Raw genomic sequence first — 18,697 nt, forward strand, 5'->3', positions numbered from 1 at the left:
TAACATCCTCCCTGTGGGTTACATGCAGCACTGATACAAACCCATTAGCTCCTACCCTCCTTTACTCAGTTAGACTTTATCAGCACATCTTTATATTTGATTAGAATCCATCACAGCAGCTTCATGGCAGATATAATCCCTGTCAACTCCATGGCAGCAAGGCCTGTGAGGACTTTACCACAGTGGGCTGACACATTATTCAGCTCTTATTTCAGTGAGGTAATAGGGATTTAATGAGGTTAGTGCTTGAGGTATAACTGAGGACAGACTGAAAGTGGTGGGGACGTAATGTCTCCACAACGAGTGAATCATTTTATTGCCATTACGGTTGAAACAAAACCCTTGGAAAAAAAAAAGTTTAATCTAAAAGCCAATACCAAAAAGGTTGGCACACTGTGTAAAACGTAAATAAAAACAGAATGCAATGATTTGAACATCCCTTTTGACCTACAACTGAATTGTTTTTTTTCGATTAACATTTTTTATTGTTTTTCAATGCCACTACAACAACTTATTCATTGTTAACTTCATTACAATTCTCTTTAAATGGTGCAACAAAAGACAGGGGGCATTGCTGAATGCTCAAAAAACACCTGTTTCAATAATTCCAGAGGTTAACTGGTATTATGGGTGGGTTTGAAAGGATGGCTCATAAGCAAGGATGGTCACTTTGTGAGAAAATGTCCAACAGATTTAAACAACCTTTTTCAAATCACAATTGCAAAGAATGTAGGGATTTCTCCACAGTCCACATTTCAAATTGTTTTTGGAAATCATGGATGTCGTGTCCTCGTGGCTTAAGAAGAAAAGGACCATCCAGATTGTTACCAGCTTAAAGTTCAAAGCCAGCATCTGTGATGGTATGGGGATTTGTTAGTGCCCATAGCATCATGGGTAACTTGAACATCTGTGAAGGTACATCTACAGTAGGTTTTGGAGTAACATATGCTGCCATCCGGACAATGTCTTTTTCAGGGACGTCCCTGCTTATTCTAGCAAGACAATGAGACACTGTGGCTTCATAGAAAAAGAGTGACGGTACCAGAATGGCCTGTCTGGAGTCCAGACCTGACTCCCATTGAAAATGTGTGGCGTGTTACGAAGCGCGAAGTACGACAGACTGTTGAGCAACACAAGTCAAATATCAAGCAAGAATAGGAAATAATTTCACTTTCAGAACTTCAACATTCATTGTCCTCAGTTTCCAAACACTTACTGAGTGATCTTAAAAGAAAGAATGATGTAACACGGTGGTAAACATGTTCCTGTCCCAACTTTTTTGGAATGTCTTGCAGGCATCAAATTCAGAATGAATGTATATTTACAAAAAACAATAAAGTCTGAGCATTAAATATCTTGCATGTGTATTATATTCTATTGATATCAGTCAAAAAGGATTTACAAATCATTGCATTCTGTTTTTATTTATGTTTTGCACAACGTCCCAACTTTTTTGGAATAAGGGTTGCAAATACTCTATAGTTACAGGAAGTATAGAGAGGGCTAATTTTCAGCAGTAGTTCTGTCATGATGTTCTGGTTAATACACAACTGCTTTCCTTCCAGGCCTCAAGGCAGAGGAGCTGGAAACTTTAAAAAGGGTGTTTAGGGTGCTAGCCGCTGTATCGATGATCTAAGCGCACTCAATTTAACTGTTTGTGGCAGCCTGGGTTTGACGTCACTTTATGGCCAAACTGTTTGTGAAATCAAAATCCAGTTCATTAATTCATAAATGAGGAGAGATGTACTGACTGTGGAAACCAGACTGCTCTGTATTATAACTGGCACTGTGTCTCCTTCTGTGGGAGGAGGATTAAAACTGCAGCGTGTGTGAATCATCTATCACAGAGGGCCAACAGTCTGCAGGTTTTCATTGCGAGCAAACACTACGGCAGCTGATCTCATTAATTATCTTTCTTTCAGCCAAATAGGAGGAACTAACCAACGGCATGAGCTGCAGCACTGTTTGATTGGGATTAACTAACTTCAGACTCCTGAATATGAATGAATCCTGGCTGAGAATAACTGTAAAGAAGCAGAAGTAAAGATGTGTATGGCTACAGTATGTTAAATGTAGAGCAAATAAAAAACACAAAAACATGCTACAATCCAGCCCTGAAACAAATCATTGATTATAGTTAAAACACTTTTTTGCATGAGACATTTTGACTTGTCACAGTATGAGAGCACAGGTGTTACTGATAACCTTAATGTTGGTTCTGCTAAGTGTCGCAGTGAAACATGACGGTGTGACAGAGAGCTTCCTTTCAATGACATCTGGTGTTAGGCCATGAGCAAACTGTAACAACTGATGTTTGTCTGACTTTTTTTTGTGGCAGCAGTGCCACCATGTGTTCATTTACAATGCACTTTATATTTTTTTCCTCACAATTCGAGAAGTAAAATTCTTTCTCTTGGAATACTGGGGCTTTTCTATCATACCCTCCATTTGGAAGCTGAAAAAAAATTGTGGCCCTCCTCTGTGCATAAAGTGATAGCATTTTTTTCAACCTCAATAATTAAGAGAGCCACCACAGACAAGAGAACTTTAGGCACCTATTCCAACTTTTAAAGTTTAGAGTCTATAGGGGCTTAGAACATTCCCAAATATGTCTCATAAGTTGTTGCAGCCACTTTTGGGTTGATACCATTTGTTACACAGATTTGCTGGTAAATTTAAGCATTTTTTACCACTTGAGAAGTGAGGAAAATGGTCAAAAAATCCCCTAAAATGCATGATTAAAAACAAGACCTTGAGAAGCACAATATAAAAAAACTATGCTGTGATTTGGTATCAAAAGCTTTTGACTTTTGGGGAATTACATTTTTTTTCAGTGGCTGGATAGTAAGCACTTCTGTTCTGGAAACTGCTGAGAAAACTCCATTATTGTCAATATACTTATGACAGTCACACAGCCTCTGAATGCCTGAGGTCTCTAAATTGTTGTTGTGAAGTTTCATGAGGCTGTGATTATCCTCGAGATCACAGTAGGTTATTTTATACAGTGATGTCAAGTTTAAAAAGAAATTGTCTCACTGCAATAAAATGGCTACTATGGGAACTACCATCACCACATATGAATAAAATTGGCCTCGTAACTCCATAATAGTCTCAGCTTTCGAGTCATACCTAATTGATGCATTTCCAAAACTGATTAAGGACCCCAGTGTTAAAAAGAATAGGTGAAAATAACACATGTATACTGTGTGCAAAAAAATAGCATACAGTAAAGTAGGCATGTTTGTATAGGGGAGACTCTTAGGAATCAGTAGAGCCCATTTGCATTCTGATATCTTGAGGTAAGATGTTAAGGAACCCTTTTAAAAATGGCTATGTCAGAGCGCTAAATGTAAAAATGAGCATGCCACAACCAGTAATGTCATCTGAGATCACTGGCAGTCACGCAGGTCTTTCAGAGATAAGACTGGAGACACTAGTAACACAATGAGCCGAGGAGAATTTATCTAAATTTGACTATCCAGACCATCACCTGATTTTTCCTTTCAGAAGTTTTCACAAAATGAAACTTGGTGAAAGTGCCAGATGTTTTACACACAAAAGCTGTCAGGCTCTCCTGCGACACTGAGAGTGACCTCAAGTGCATGATGAGCTTCATTATATCTTGAATTTGACTGACATGTTTGCTTAATGAGCATCACTGTTTTTTTCTTTTTTTTACCCTGTCAAAAAATATCCATCTTGTACTGAACATGTTTTTTTTCTACATAAATATATAATAACAATAATGAGAGCACACATGTTGTTGTTCTCGAATGAATCAGTCATGGGTCTTCTTCACCGCAGACACTTTGACCTTTCATAGCAGGAGAAGCCCAGATGAATACTAACAATATCATGGCTGAAGCAGCATTTTATAACACTGTTAGTCATGCTTTTGTTTGACAGGAAAAATGTCTAGAGTCTATTCAACTTTTTCTTCACCTTCTTATTTTCCCCTCTTAATGTGTTACTATGTAGGACTGCTCGCGCCTGAATAGATGTTCTGCAAACTTCTTCAGCAGTCCTTTGATAGATTTTGTCTCATCTTCACTGAGTTCTGTACATGGCATATTTGGATAACCATGAAAAAAATCATGTGTTTATGATATGTCAGATGATTTTCTCATAACTTATCTGATTGAAAGCAAAGCTGATTTGCTGCCTAACATCCATATTTCATTGTGAATTTCACTGTGAATCATTGTGCAGTAATTTAATTTAGATGACATGCACAGAGCTAGTCTATGCAATCTCACAAAACTCTCATGGGAAGTGGCTCGCGCATGTTGCTATGGCAATATGATGCTTTAAAATGGACAAAGCTCAGTGTAGTTAGGGTGACTCACTCGTTGGTCAGTGTCAGAAATTAGCAAGGGCCACGGGCCATTTGGCCCACAATTTATCAAAAAATGCCCCCAAAAGCCATGTTCCAGGGGCCAAAATTGCCCCCAAGTTTTCGAAACAACTATAAGTATTTATATTTTTAACAGTATTACAATCTGACATTAAAGTATAATTTTATTTTCATTAAATTAATTTACCGTCACGTCTACAACTCATTTTCCAGACATAATCAACGAGATTGCACTGATTACGTGAGAGTAATCTGACAGAGAAGGGGAGGGGGCTTTCCTGTACCATAAGTATAAATTAACCATTTCTTGGGTGATCTGTGTCTACACAATGACAAATTAATGAAAAATTAAGGTAGAATGAATGTTAAATTTTAAATTAATTTAACATAAGTGAAACATTAGTACTGCTATCAGTAGATGAATGGTTAAATCATCACATTTAAACTGGTTGAATTATAGGAAATCTGAGTGATATTTTGCAATCATAACTTTATGTAACCCATTATTTATTTCATTTATAGAGGTTTCTACTGAAGAGTGAAGATACTATCTTAGTTGGTTTTGCTTTTCATGTGCTTATTGTTAGAACATAATTACAATTTTTTGATGGCCCCCAAACATTTTGAAAATGCCCCCATTTTTTAGACCGTGGGGGCCAAAATTGCCCCCAAAATATTTTGTTAATTTCATACCCTGTCGTTGGTCATTAGTGGGGCCCCCTTGAATATGACATGATACATCTCAAGTTGCTCATCCTGATAAAATAAAACTGACTAAACTTGAAAATTATCCCGACGTCATAGGTATATAGACTTTGGAGCCTCTGTGGATGTACACACCGTAGTGTTTGTAAAAGTTTCCCACTATTGATATCTGGTTATACTGATGAATCAAAAACCTCCATCTAATGAATGTGTGGAGCAATTAGACTCCAATATCAGTTTCCTATTTTCAGTGCGCGATTTCTCTAATCTCTGTGATACTGAAGGAATTCCATGACCAGCTTTGATCTAAAAATGAAATCAGAGGGTGTTGTGTTTGTATATTTGCTCTCTATATAGAAGTAATCATTTATAAATTGAAGTATGAACTGTTACCACGGATGATCAGTCTGCTTCTACATACTGACCTCTGTGATAAGGAGGAGGCCCGGCACCGGTCAGCGTCCTGGAACGAGGCCTCTCACCCCTCAGACTGACCGCCCCGACCAGCTGCCCCGACTCAGAGAGCGAAGGCAGCATCTCGGCACGGAGCATGGCCAGGTCGTGCTCTGAGAAGGAGCGATCTCTTTTCAGAGGTGTTGGGGAGCTCTCTGCCCTCCTCAGCTCCCCGTTGTCTGGGGACTCCTCCTCCTGGGATGGAGAAGGAGAGGAAGGGTTAAGGAAGAGGGGAAGGGAAGAGGTGTTGTGGGTTAACTGGTAATCTTGGTTTATGAAACAGCCCTCTGGACTGAAACTGAATTGCTGTCATTTAAGGGGTTTTCAGTCTCGCTCGGCTTTCTCACAGTTTCCATTTGGGGCCACACAATATGCAGACCGAGTCATAGAGATATCATACATTGACCACAAGTACAGCAGTTTCCTAACTTAATAAAGTCCAGTTCTGCTTGGATTGCTAAGATAACAATTACCTTGGCAGTTACAAAAATGCAAAGCAGCTCTTAAAAGAAAAGTCAGGGTTACTGCAGTACTGCACACCCTCAAGTGATCATTTTACACCTTAATTCCTTTTCCTCTCCAACTGAAAGGAGATAACGTCTATCTATTATTTAGCAGCTGTTTCTACAAGAACTATCTGAAGAACTTAAACTCCAATCTGCTTGAAATTGGTTCATTTGGGTAACATAACAAGAGAGGGGAAAAATACATTTTTCCAAGTTGTTGAGTCTTTGTGCAAAAAAAGATTCATCTCAATCAGTGTTTCGCTTTCCACCCTCTGTGCTATTCTGAAACTGCGCAGAGGCATCTTAACCCACTTAAGCTGGGAAACAAAGCATGTTCTACTGTGAAAAGCACCAGTCAGTCCTAAGAGACGCCAACAATGATTCCAATTATTCAACCCCTCCCTGTCTGCCCTCACCTCAGATATGTTCATCTCCTCCATCTCAGCCAAAGTCGGAGCCTTGAGCAGGATACGAGGGCGGGACGGCTGCCGGGGGCCTGGCTCCGACACGGACAGGTCGATGCATGAAGTTGATTTGACGTTACAAGGACAAGTCTGAGCCAGGCAGGGCAGAGAGCCAAATGCTGAGTGAAGAGAAACCAGAAACACCTTCAGCAAACAAATAAGTCAGAAACAGTGAGATCAGAGGGCACTGAGATGAGATGTACCCTGTGTAGTGGTTTAGCATCAATAACTTATGAACACACTCATTTTGAGTTAACAATCAAAAGTTAATACTGTAAACCAACAATATTGGAAGAGCTATGTTGCAGTGTCGGAACAGTTGCTGTGTAGCATTTTACTGACTTTACTGAATGTTGTTGTGAGTCATATTTGGAGCAAAATGTGTTGAATTGCTTTACAGCAAAAAGCAGAAAGAGTGTTCCCTTCTTACAGTACAAACATAATGTAAAGCTGCACTGCATTATTAGATTTAGATTACCAATGGGTCAGTTGACTATGTTAGGCAAATGAGGTCACTCATCATCACAAATCCACAGAAAATTATCACCCCACTCAGTAGTTACTCTCAGCTCTACAAAGTTTTTAGCATCTTTCAGCTCATTGTTTTGGTTTTACAGTCCACAGCTACACTGTTCTGGTTCAGTCTCACCTTCCCAGCACCAAACAGCGGACAAAGTTAGCAGCTAATTGAAGAACATAGTTCGTCATATAGTTCCCTCAGGAGCTGATGACGAGCAAAAGAGTGAAAAAGAGAGTTATTATTGGATAACTGAAATTTTCCAGGTCGCTTAATGCATCTTTAATCTTTCTGGCAAGGGGAATGATTTTACCATGGTTACTGTTGGGTTTTTTTCCTGCACAGATTATAAAACAACTGTCCCGTTAGGTCAACCTACAAAACGGGTTGCAATTATCATATTAATAACAATACATTAATAGTATCAATGATAATTCAGACTAATAATTAATTTCCAGATATCTGTTCAGTCAGTGTGCTCTTTAGATGTGCAGTGTGAAAAGTCCTTTATCAGCGGCCCACACACTGAAATCAACTGACCTTGATCTGCAAATAGCCGGTCAATATTTATGAAATGCAACGCCACCTCCACATGTACTGTATCTCTAAATGGAAAAATACTCTTGTTACACACTACAGCTTACAGACTAGTATACAGTGCCTGACTGTAGTGTTACCCTCACAGACTACAGTACAGAATGTACAGACATAGAGAGCATAGAGCATAGAGCATCAGCCCTAAAGTAATTATTTAGCAACATGGGTGGTCCGCTCACCTTCACTGTAACATTTGCTTTGTGAACAGCACAGCAAGAAGAACACTGAAAGTCATGCAATGACTTTAAAAAGAAAAACACACTGGCACAGGGAGAAGACGCAGCGACCAGACCTTAGCTTTTACTCCACTATCACCATACGTAATGCTTCTCCCCAGGCACCATCCAACTGTTTTTGATGTTAACAAATGCGTACAAACAGCAGTGGCACCTTGATAGAATTGCTGCTTCAACTAGCTTTTATACTTCAACAACACAACAAAATTACAGAAATTTAGTTATGGCTTTTGTTTTTTGAGACTTTCTATGGCCCCATCTGGCCACCCCTATTAAAAGTTTCTGGCACCACTGACAGCCAATACACCATTTTAGACTATTTTATCTTTAAGTACTTTTGTGTCTGTCTAATGGAAACAAAACAAAGTCTGCTCTCAGTTCTACAAAGCACCACAGGACAATTGGAAAAAAATACTTTTATCGTAACCAAATAAAATGTTGTGTTTAATAAAGACAAACATACATTTCTTCATATGGGTCTGCTCTGAGAACTTACATTTTTTATGTTTTGCATTTAGTTCTTAAATAGTGATGTGACCTGTGGTGGAGCTTTAATTTAGTTATAGTTGGGTAAAAAAACACAATGGTGAATGATTGTCCCCTTACATCTGGAGCTGGGCAGGGATACAGGCCTGAGCTTTCTCTCCTGCTTGATCTCAGCCAGGACCTGGTCATGGAGGGACTGCTGCTGCGGTGGAGGAGGCGGAAGGCTGCGCTCTGAAACCTAATGAGGAGGAATAATTAGAACATATCCATACTTCTGGGCAATCTCAGATTAGAATTACCGCCTCATGGTTGTATTCCTCCACAAACCAGTCAAGCTGCAGTTAGAGTTTACATCTATGTCTGTGAATATATGGATGCTTCATACACATCTATCCCCTTGGCAGCACAGATCTATACAATCAGCACAGTTTCAATATGGAGACTTAAGATTAGTGTCACCAATTCAGTATCTGACCAAATGTCTCCCCTTCTGTTCCTGAGATATGGCTTTGAATTATGGCCAGACAAATGTTTTTGCAGAATGTTATGATGTCAAAGTGAAGTTGACCTTTGACCTTTTGATTATAAAATGCAATAACTTCATCATTTCATCCCATTAGACATTTATGTGAAATTTTGTCATATTTAGTGTATGATTTCTTGAGTTATGGCCAAAAACGTGTTTTGGAAGGTCACAGTGACCTTGACCCTTGACCACCAGATTCTAATCAGTTCATCGTTGAGTCCAAGAGGATGTTTGTGCCAAATCTGAGGAAATTCCCTCAAGGCCTTTTTGAGATATCTTGTTCATGAGAATGAGACAAATGTAAAGTCACAATGACTTTGACTTTGACTTGACTATTGGCCATCAAAATCTAATCACTTCATCGTTAAGTCAAAGTGGATGGGTTTTTTTCAAATTTGAAGAAATTCCCTTAATGCGCTCTTAATATATCACGTTCACAACAATTGTTAAAGATGTATGGGCTGAGGGATATGTATATGTACATACACCCATACCTGTATGTACATATACCTGTATGTATATGTACATACAGGTATGGGTGAAAAAGGTGCCAAGATTTAAAGATATGATGTGACCACCCATTCAAAGTGTCTCAAATGTTTTTTGACTGGGTCAAACAATACAGTTATTATTATGGTAAAACCCCAGTAATACAGTTTGAATATAATTCGTTACAATGTAATGAAGCAACTATCACCATAGTCATGATATCAGTGATGAACACAGCTGACTCACTATATAAAATGCCTGATAAACTGATGTAACACTGAAAACAAAAACTGCCAATTTGCAATTGGCACCCATTTTGAGAGATTGGCTCCTAGTACTTAGCCTTTGGTTGCCATAAATGGTAACCACTCTAACATAAAAAAACAGGGACAGCAAACAACAATACATGCACCCCAAAATAAATTAATTTTGAATATTTTTTGCATTAGTGATATTTAAATATTGCTGTTAGTCAGAACTAGAACCAGACATCGCTGTATGTGCGTTGGTGTGTTTACTGGCATGAGCTCAGGCATCTGTTTTAGAGACAATGGTAAATCAAGTTTCCATGGGAGAAGAAAGGACTGCGCTGATCAATTCACAAGCTTTATAAGTGCAAAAAGAATTGAAGTCAATAAATTGATCAGTGTGTTCCAGTCCTTTCTTCTCCCTTGGAAAGTCTCTGTCCCTGAGTATCATGCTGTTGAATGATGCACAGGGAACCCTGTTTCAACGAAGCAAATTAAGCTGTTTGACTGTTTAAAGTTCGACTAACCATCAACATCACAAACAAATTGCAAACTGATTGAACTGATAAAGAACAAGATGAACCTTAAATAAAGAGATATGACCAGATATCTAATATAATCAGATAAAACACAAACTACTAAGAAGGTTGCTTGGTTACTGTAATAAAGCTTTTAAACATTCTTTTATGTCACATTTTTCATTATTAAGCTGACATATAACTGCATACTATCTTTATACTCAAAATATAAGGTGACTAAAAATGGCAACCATATTTTCAGTTTTGGCAACCAACATGGCAACCAACTGTATTTGTCTGTCAAACCATGTTAATCCTGTTTGCCAACAAATCAACCAAAAAACTAGACTTTTATCAATACAAGTATTCTTCTACCTGCCTGCTTACACTCAGGGTTTCAGGGTATACTGTAAATGAAAAAAAAAATGCACACATGAACCCTTCTTCACACTGCTGTGGTCAACTTCTATCAGAAGGTGAAACCCACTCACTGGTTTAAGTGGAGGTCTTGATCTGATGAAATCCAGTATCATTTCATGGGCATTCCTCTTCACTCTGGTAGGAATGTCACCGTCCACCTGAGTAATACAAGAAACACCACACTAACTGTAGTACTGTGTCTGTACATCATACAGTGAGCAGTGTAGCAATGCTAAAAACTGTTAACATAACACTGACATATTATCTCCTGATAAAGTTTATATGGCAAACATGTTAGTATATTTACCATTGGCACATCCAGCATGCAGTCTACTTTTAGCCCTATTTTGGTCTCCACAAATCCTTGAAATAAATATAGTGCTCTTCAGCTGCTAAATTCTATGTTCACCAGCTAGTTGCTAACTTTGGCATGTAGTGCTAAGCAGCCACAGTACAGTGGGTTTATCAGAGCTTTCTCACTGATAACAGCAGCCTAATAGGAGTTGATAAGAGCTGTTAGACTGAACCAAAACAGTTAAGTTGAGGCTGTAAAACAAGACAAGAAGCTTAAAGAAACTGAGCTGAAGCTGAGGGGAACTGCAGAGTTGGCTGATGATTTTGGCTGCTGTGAGGACAGAAGGCCGAGAGAAATCTTCATTAATATTTGTGTTCTGAGGCTGAATTATGTATCTGCCCGTGGAGATGGCCTCAAGGTGATTGCCTCATGTATGCCTGCTACATAATGTTTTCTAACTATAACAAAGCCTGTACAGTACATGGTGCAGCGGACTGCCTGAAAAGAGGACAGTAGCTCCAAGGTCTTCGAATGACAAACAGGTGTTACAGTCTCACACAGTCTCACTCCTGTCTGCCCTCAGTGTCCTCGTGCCCCGTTTGAACAAAGTGAATTGAAAATTAAAGCATTTCTTGCTGGGTTTCACAAAGGAAAGAACAATCTCGAAATATTTCCTCTGCAACATCTTCAATTTCGCTGCTGTCAACAAGGTTTTGTATGCAACATTCAGAGTGTTAACGTAGCAGCAAATAAATGGTTTACTATGTAAAAATATAGTGGAGTAATGGTGTCCTGAGCAGAGATTAAAGTCACACCACCTCTGTGTGTGTTGTTATCCCAGCTTCTTCTTTGTTGTGGTAAGCCGGTCCTGCCGCATGTGTATATTAGTGCATGTGTGTATCCCACTCACTAGCTCATCGCTGATGCTTTGCACTGTACTCTGTGGTTACAGCTGACACTGGGACAGTGTTGTCACAGAAGCGTGTTGGCCACCCTCCAGTTACCCCCAACTGACACTGTTAGCTCTGTGAGCACTGTTGCTGATGTTTAGAGCTGTTAATGGAGTTAGCACCATTAGCTGCTAGCCGCCAGCTCAGCCACCTCCATGTTGAGAACTGTGTCCACACAACTCATAGGCTTTGAATTTCGCCTCTAGCCCCTTTAAGACCTCTCCTGACATTTCAACTGCTGTAAAGTGCTTACTCTACAACTGACGTTTCAGCTGCTTTCAGCATTTACAAGTCAATTAACCTAGAGAAGATTTTCTACAAACAATTAACTGTCCACATGAGCCAACGTGATATTTTTGGAAAGTTCCAGTCTGGCTTTCCAGAAGAACACAGCACTGACGCTGCTATACTTAGGGTGATCACTGATCTCCTCCTTGCTGCTGATGCTGGGGAAGGGTCTGGCTTGATCCTACTTGACTTAAGTTCTGCTTTTGATATAGTTGATCACAGTACCTTAATTAGAAAAAATTACAGACACTGGTCTGAAATGGTTCATCTCCATTATGCACCATAGAGCACACCAAGGCTCTGTCCTGGGTCCTTTTCTGTTCTGTATGTAAATGTTTCCTCTGGGCAGATTATTTCACAATCATAAAATCTCTTTTCATTGTTATGCCAATGACACTCAACTCTATGTCTATATAACCAGGATACCCCAATAAAGAAAAATCTGAAATTGTATTGTTTTGGGGCTATTAGACACTTCCGTATTCAATGATAAGTGCCAGAACTTGGGGCCCTCTGTTCAGTCCAATGCTGGAAATCTAGGAGTTATCTTTGATTCCAATTAAACTTTCAACAAGATGTCAATTTAGGGAGTTAAGTCCTGCTTTTTCAACATCTAATGATCTAACATTCTCTGACTTAAGGAAAGTTATTCATGTCTTTATTTATTTTCTCTTGAAATTCACCACCAACTTATGTTGCCAACTGTTTAGATGTTGATGGCTGTGTTTTGAGTAATTTTCAGAGGAAGGTAAATCTATACTACTATACAAGCTGTACACTAACTACTTTAAGTTATATCAAAGTGTCATTTCTATAGTGTTGTCCCATGAAAAGATATAATGAAATATTTGCAAAAATGGGAGGGGTGTACTCACTTATGTGAGATACTGTACATATGTGAATTTATATGCCCCTATCTATCTGCACGCAATCTCAGATTGTTCGACAAAAATCTACAAACAGTCCCTCGATCTACACTTAAGACTAAAGCTGTCAGGGCCTTAAAACTCTAGAGCAGTCTCTCTGTAGAAATCTGTCTTGCAACCTTATTCTTTTAAATCAAAACCAATCAGCACTTGGTGGTTCATATAATCTGTGAAACATTCTGTAACACAGTTTTAAAAGATGCTATATAAATAAAGTTATTATTATTATTACCGGGTTTACAGTGCAGACACTTCCATTATCTCTGTCACTTAATCTACAACTGAAATTGAAATTGTTTTAATTGTTTATAATTCAACTGCTTTTATCTCTTACTCTTCGACTGACATGTCATCTGCTTTCAGTGTTTACTAATCAGCTGACAATTTCAACTGCTTTCATGGCACAGATGTTTTAACTGCTTTCATATCTTCATATTTACATCATATCTAATGCTTGGCTTGATTATTTTAAACTAAGTTTTGTCTCTCACCATGACTTTGCGTAGCTGGAACTTGCGAGCTCGTATGTCCTGCATCAGCATCTCGAAGGGTGTGAGGCTGAACTCGGTGGGCAGCAGGTTGAACGGCTGCTCCTGCACCTTCTTCAGCTTCACTCCCTGTCTGAGCTCCTTCATCAGCTGCACCCACAAACGTGCCTAGGATGGAAACAACAGCACACACATCTGCATGCGTCAACACGACAACACTGCCTTCTTCAGTCAAACACACTGTTGTATTGTCCTCCCTGTCATGCTGCGCCCTTGCTCGTTTCGTCTCACCCAGTCTCTATGCTTCAATGCGTCCAGCTCTGCGGTAGACCTGTCTTCCAGCGTTTCCTCTGTTGTGATCTTCCTCAGCATCTGTGCAACAAATAGTGACAACAGTAACATTTTAAACATTGTTTTTTTCAGCCACAGGTGCAAAATACAAGATCTGAAGAGGATGTACTCAGTAACTTAAAATAGTAATTATAATTCTGCACGTAGTGGCATTAACCCGATTCACTCAGCATATATAACATTATTTTTCAGTAAAAAACAAAAACAAAAGTGAGACCCAAAGTGTCAATTATAATCCAAATGAAAAACCATGTGCACACACACCTACGGCAAGTACAGCAGGTCAAAGTTTAAGCAGGAAGTTGGTCTGTGAGCTGTTTACGGACAATTTGAGTAATGATTTTTCTCTTCAACTTTGTATCTCTTCCCAGCAAGTTTGGCTGCCCTTTATATCTACGACCATATTCCATAACTATATGATTTGTTCTGTAAACACCAAAGTAATTGCCGATCTTGGAACATGGCAACAACATTGCTAAAAGAAGGTCTCAAGGGGCAACAACCACGAGGACAGATGATCGGACAGGTTGTAAACAAGTGGAAACCTCTGGGGCTGGTAGCTGGGGGTTGTAGACGAATAAACTGGGCGATACAGATTTAACAGGCTGCAGGGGTGCCCATGGACGGGAATATGTTTTTGGCAGACAATCACTTTTTGGCACGACACTGGCAAGTGCCACCTGTTTCCAAAAGTTAGGTATCTAGCAGGCTAGGTCTTAAGGGAGTTAGCTAACTAAGGTAAGATGGAATTTGAACTGTAACATTAGCTAAGCTAGTTAACATAATTGGAAAGTGACATTGTTGAAGCCCTTATCAGGGACTGTGCCCTGCTGTGAGTAAAGCCAGGAGGAAGACTTTTTAGAGGTAGGAATGGACTTCAATTGCATGTGTATGACTTTTGTTTTTGGACATTGGTGCTCCCTTTTATTGTGTCCATTTAAACTTTGTGGAACTTATAAAGCAAAGGGCTCACCTTCATGTATGTATGTATGTATGTATGTATGTATTTGTGTGTGTAAGTGTCCATATGTGTGCATTATGTGTAAGAGAGATGAACACTGGCCTAAAGTTAGTCGCCTTGTACCTTTTGTTGATGCAGTTTCTGCAAAGAACATGTTTGTTTCACTATGATCTTACAATAATTATTTGACTTGTATTTGTACAAAATTAAACTGCAGTCATGAGTGATTATCAATATATTAAGTGTGGCTGGTGTTTGTGCAGTTTGGACATTCAGAATTTTCAATTCTTGGACCACTACTATTCAACCTCTGTATGCTCCCACTCACACGTTATATAGAAACACAACATAAATTACCATAATTATGCATGATGATTCACAACTCTACATATCCCTATCTCCTGATGACCTAGATCCCACACATTCCCTAACTCAGTGTATTGAAGATATTAATCTATGGATGTCAGAGAATTTTTTAGAACTGAACAAAGACAAAACAGAAATACTCATCTTTGGTGCAAAGGCTCAGAGACAGAGAATTGCAGCTCATCTCAATTCTCTGTCTCTGAAGAGCAAAAGTGAAACTAGAAATCTGGGTGTGATCATAGACAGTGATCTAAATTTTAAGAGCCACATCAATCATCTCACAAGATCAGCCTTTTACCATCTAAAAAACATCTCCAAACTAAGGGGCTTTCTATCAAAATCAGACTCTGGGAAATTAATCCATGCTTTTATAACAAGCAGACTAGATTACTGTAATGGTCTACTCACCGGCCTCCCAAAATCTGCTGTGCAGCGACTACAGTTAATTCAAAATGCAGCTGCAAGCATTCTTACCGAAACTAAAAAGTCTGAACACATTACACCTGTTCTTAGATCCCTGCATTGACTACCTGTCAAAACCAGAATCAATTTTAAAATTTTATTAATAGTATACAAAGCTCTACATGGCCTTGCACCTCAGTATATAAAAGACATGCTGATTGGATACAAAATAGCAAGAACTCTAAGGTCCACAGGCAGTGGTCTTTTAACCATCCCACGTACTAACTCTAAAGCAGGAGATGCTGCCTTCTGCACTTATGCCCCAAGAAGATGGAACCCCCTGCCTGAAGACCTGAGAAAGGCCCCCACACTGAACACCTTTAAAAGCAGGTTAAAAACCTTACTTTTTAAAACCGCCTATGGTTAAATTCCTTGTGTGTGTGTGTGAGTGTGCATATTTCTCTTCTGCACTTGCACTTTTATGACTGTGTTGTGATTGTATTGTAATTTGTAATGCACATTGTGTTGCCTTGTGTATGAAATGTGCTATATAAATAAAGATTGACTTGACTTGGACAGAGCAATAGTTGAGTCCTGATGGTGCCTGGGGGGAGCCGTGGTTAGGCCTGAAGCAAACACACATGTTTCAGTGAGAGGAAAGTCAGGGTATCTATAAAACATTTGGTGAATACAATATCATTATTACTGATGGAAGTAATGGCCAAACTATAAATAAGACCCAAGTTGTCATAAAGGAATGAATCCTCAGTCTGCTTAACCCAAATGACTCCATACCTGACTTACTGTGGAGCGTTCAAATTATTGTTGCATTATTAAAGAACAGATAAACAGCATACATTTTAATCAAACTATGACTCTCTACTGGACTTTTTATGCAGCATCTAGATATCCATCTGCTAAATGAGACAGAGCGTACCACCTGTACATGTATAAAAAGTTTAACAAGGGTAAACCACTGCAGTGACACAACAGGAGTCTAGATTCGAAGCTGAGCACTTAAAAAATACTGTGGAGGTGGCATCTTCAGATGTTTAGTCTCTGCTCTGTAGCATGTAAACAAGAATATTAATCGAGCAGGGCTTTAAGCATTTTGTATTCAAAGAGTGCACACACAGAGCGAGGTGCAGACCACTGAAGGCAGGAGCAGTGAAAGTCCACGGCTGAAAAGCAGGTCATGCATCCGTTCTCCTCCATTTATTCTCTACATGTCTTCAGCTACATTATTTCACAAGCAAACAGGTGTTCTATTGAAAAGACAACTTAATGTACCTCCTTAGCATCTCTGATCTTGATGAGGAAGGTCTGTAGCTCCAGAGTCTCTACAAACAGAGCCCTGCAGACAGCCTGGTAGTGCTCCGGAGCCAAGCTCGGGTTAGCCAGCCGAGACGCACACAGCGCCATCACTTGGCGGAATGTACACACCGGCCTTATTGCTCCCTCCTGCTCCTCCTCCTCTTCCTCCTCCTCCTCCTCTTCCTGGCCGCTGTACCCCTCATCTTTAGTACCGTTCCCAGCGGTGCTGTCACCCTCTCCAACCTGCTCCCCCCCAGCCATGCGTTCAATGAGGCTCTCCAGCTGGGGGGTGAGCTCCCGCTCCTCGCTCTCATCCAGTCCCCAGTCCAGAGCTCGGTAGATGGCCACACCCAGCGACTGGACCAGCTGAAGGATGAATGAGGAGATACAACAGGGCAATAGTAAACAGTTTGTTCTTTACCAAAACATTACCAACACCAAGTTTGTCATGATCCTGCCAAACACCTAGACAGATGCAAACTAATGTACTCAAACAGAACATTTAGTCTCACATTAAAGACTCTTTATGGTGCGTCTGATTGATCAAGACGATCAAGCATGTGAGACCATGCTGAAGGGCCTTTCATACACATACATAGCAGTGCTGGCAGTAGCTGACAGAAATTTGTTCTCTAAACCATCCAGCTCTCTTGTAGGGATGAGAATCGATAAGATTTTGTTGATACGAGTGCCACTATCAATACTATTTGTTGGTCTTGCTCTTTATTGATTCCTAATCAATCTTCTGTGTGGAAAAAAAGTGGGCCTACACACGTTTTCAGCACCAGTGCAACTGTTTTCTTATATCTGAGTCTGAACACAGAGTAGCTGCGAGGCGCTGTTGTTATTATAACAGGATATTTACCCTCGGTTACGGACGTGCTGCTTGGTTGGGAAGAAGTGGCACACGTGCAGGGAGTGTCAAATACATGGCATATCTGATCTCTAAGCCCATGTTGCATAGAAGATGTTTGAGCATATGGCTGGTATTTCCACATGTATTTGTCATTTTACAGACATTACAAGTAGCACTGTTGTCATCTCTGTCTTGTTGCAAGTTTCCAGCAGCACAGACACATAAGTCTGACACCATTGTTTAGTAATGCGCAAATGTCAGCATCCATAAAAGGAATTGATAAGCTTGTGGCTGTATGATTTCAATAGTTTTGACTATTTGTACCCAGTACTCAACTGGATCCAGTTCTCTATTGCCATCCCTACTTGTATCCTTAACAGTAAGCATCCAACGATCGATATCTAAGACAAAACCTACAGTACAGTACAGTGGAGACGGCTTACAGTGATCACAGATACAGTGAACAACAGTTTATATGATCAAAAAGCTTAGGACGCAATAAATAGAATTAATCAAGTAGCCTAATTCATTAATATCTATTTATTTTTTCTAACTTTACTCCAATGATACTTTGCCCTGCAAGAGCTCATCTACTTCCAGCTGGCCCCCTGAGGCTAGTGCTGCTCGAAGCTTATGCAGCAGCCAAACTTGGTTGTTCTCACGCTACCTTGTGTAGACTGGTCAAACAATGAGAAACAATAACAGCTGCTAGTGACAGAGACAGAAAACAAATATGCACTGTGAAAGCACCTGTGGTTGAAGCCCTGATAATGCCGGTCACATAATGACTGTTTGAAACAGTCAATTAAATCCAGTAATAAGCAACGCTGTCCCATTTAATTACATAATGTAATCAACACACAAATCTCAATTAGATAGTCATTTGCATTGACAAATAAAGAATAAAAACTTGATTATAATAATCATCCTTCTTTAGTCTTTAGAGATCAATTTGACCAGCACAGACAAGATCACTATGAG

General features: G+C 39.6%; 1 protein-coding gene across 1 annotated transcript in view; it reads right to left on the reverse strand.

Moving 5' to 3' along the window:
* Positions 1-18,697, reverse strand: part of spire2 (spire-type actin nucleation factor 2) — a 47,349-nt gene that overhangs the window by 13,115 nt on the left and 15,537 nt on the right. Inside the window, exons 3-9 of the mRNA XM_033634074.2 lie at positions 16,837-17,226; positions 13,758-13,838; positions 13,470-13,634; positions 10,591-10,677; positions 8,439-8,556; positions 6,435-6,601; positions 5,485-5,707 (exon numbers count right to left, since the gene is read on the reverse strand). Coding sequence (XP_033489965.2) covers positions 5,485-5,707; positions 6,435-6,601; positions 8,439-8,556; positions 10,591-10,677; positions 13,470-13,634; positions 13,758-13,838; positions 16,837-17,226 — 1,231 coding nt within the window. The remainder of the gene's footprint in view (positions 1-5,484; positions 5,708-6,434; positions 6,602-8,438; positions 8,557-10,590; positions 10,678-13,469; positions 13,635-13,757; positions 13,839-16,836; positions 17,227-18,697) is intronic.

This window comes from Epinephelus lanceolatus, chromosome 5, assembly GCF_041903045.1.
Source record: "Epinephelus lanceolatus isolate andai-2023 chromosome 5, ASM4190304v1, whole genome shotgun sequence".
NCBI classification, from domain to species: Eukaryota; Metazoa; Chordata; class Actinopteri; order Perciformes; family Serranidae; genus Epinephelus; species Epinephelus lanceolatus.